General features: G+C 58.3%; 1 protein-coding gene across 1 annotated transcript; it reads left to right on the top strand.

Annotated features, from left to right (window-relative positions):
• Positions 1–5: 5 nt before the first annotated feature.
• On the top strand, positions 6–437 carry LOC103728169 (succinyl-CoA:3-ketoacid coenzyme A transferase 2A, mitochondrial-like; the record flags this gene model as incomplete). The annotated part of the gene is made up of 1 exon (XM_008826287.2): positions 6–437. A coding segment is annotated over one exon (432 nt), but the record flags the coding sequence as incomplete, so codon positions are not given.
• Positions 438–441: the final 4 nt, after the last annotated feature.

Below are 441 nucleotides of genomic sequence, written 5' to 3'. Positions count from 1 at the left end.
TGATCAAGGGGCCCAAGTACGAGAAGCGAATTGAGCGTCTGACCACGCTCAGCGAGGGGAGCACCGATGCCAGCAAGCAGGAGGACAACGCCAGGACGCGCATCATCAAGCTCGCGGCTCTGGAGTTTGAGGACGGCATGTACGCCAATCTGGGCATCGGAATCCCCCTCCTGGCCAGCAACTTCATCAGCCCCAAGATGACAGTTTACCTGCACAGTGAAAACGGGATCCTGGCCTTGGGCCCGTTCCCCTTGAAAAATGAAGTGGATCCCGACGTCATCAACGCGGGCAAGCAGACGGTCACCGTGATTCCTGGGGGTTGCTTCTTCGCTAGCGATGACTCCTTTGCCATGATTCGTGGGGGGCACATCCAACTGACCATGCTCGGTGCCATGCAGGTTTCCAAGTACGGCGACCTGGCCAACTGGATGATCCCTGGCA

Source organism: Nannospalax galili, unplaced genomic scaffold (genome assembly GCF_000622305.1).
Source record: "Nannospalax galili isolate Female #2095 unplaced genomic scaffold, S.galili_v1.0 C47317927, whole genome shotgun sequence".
In the NCBI taxonomy this organism is placed as follows: Eukaryota; Metazoa; Chordata; class Mammalia; order Rodentia; family Spalacidae; genus Nannospalax; species Nannospalax galili.
The sequence above is the reverse complement of the archived record's forward strand: the minus strand, read 5'-3'. Positions and strand labels throughout refer to the sequence as shown.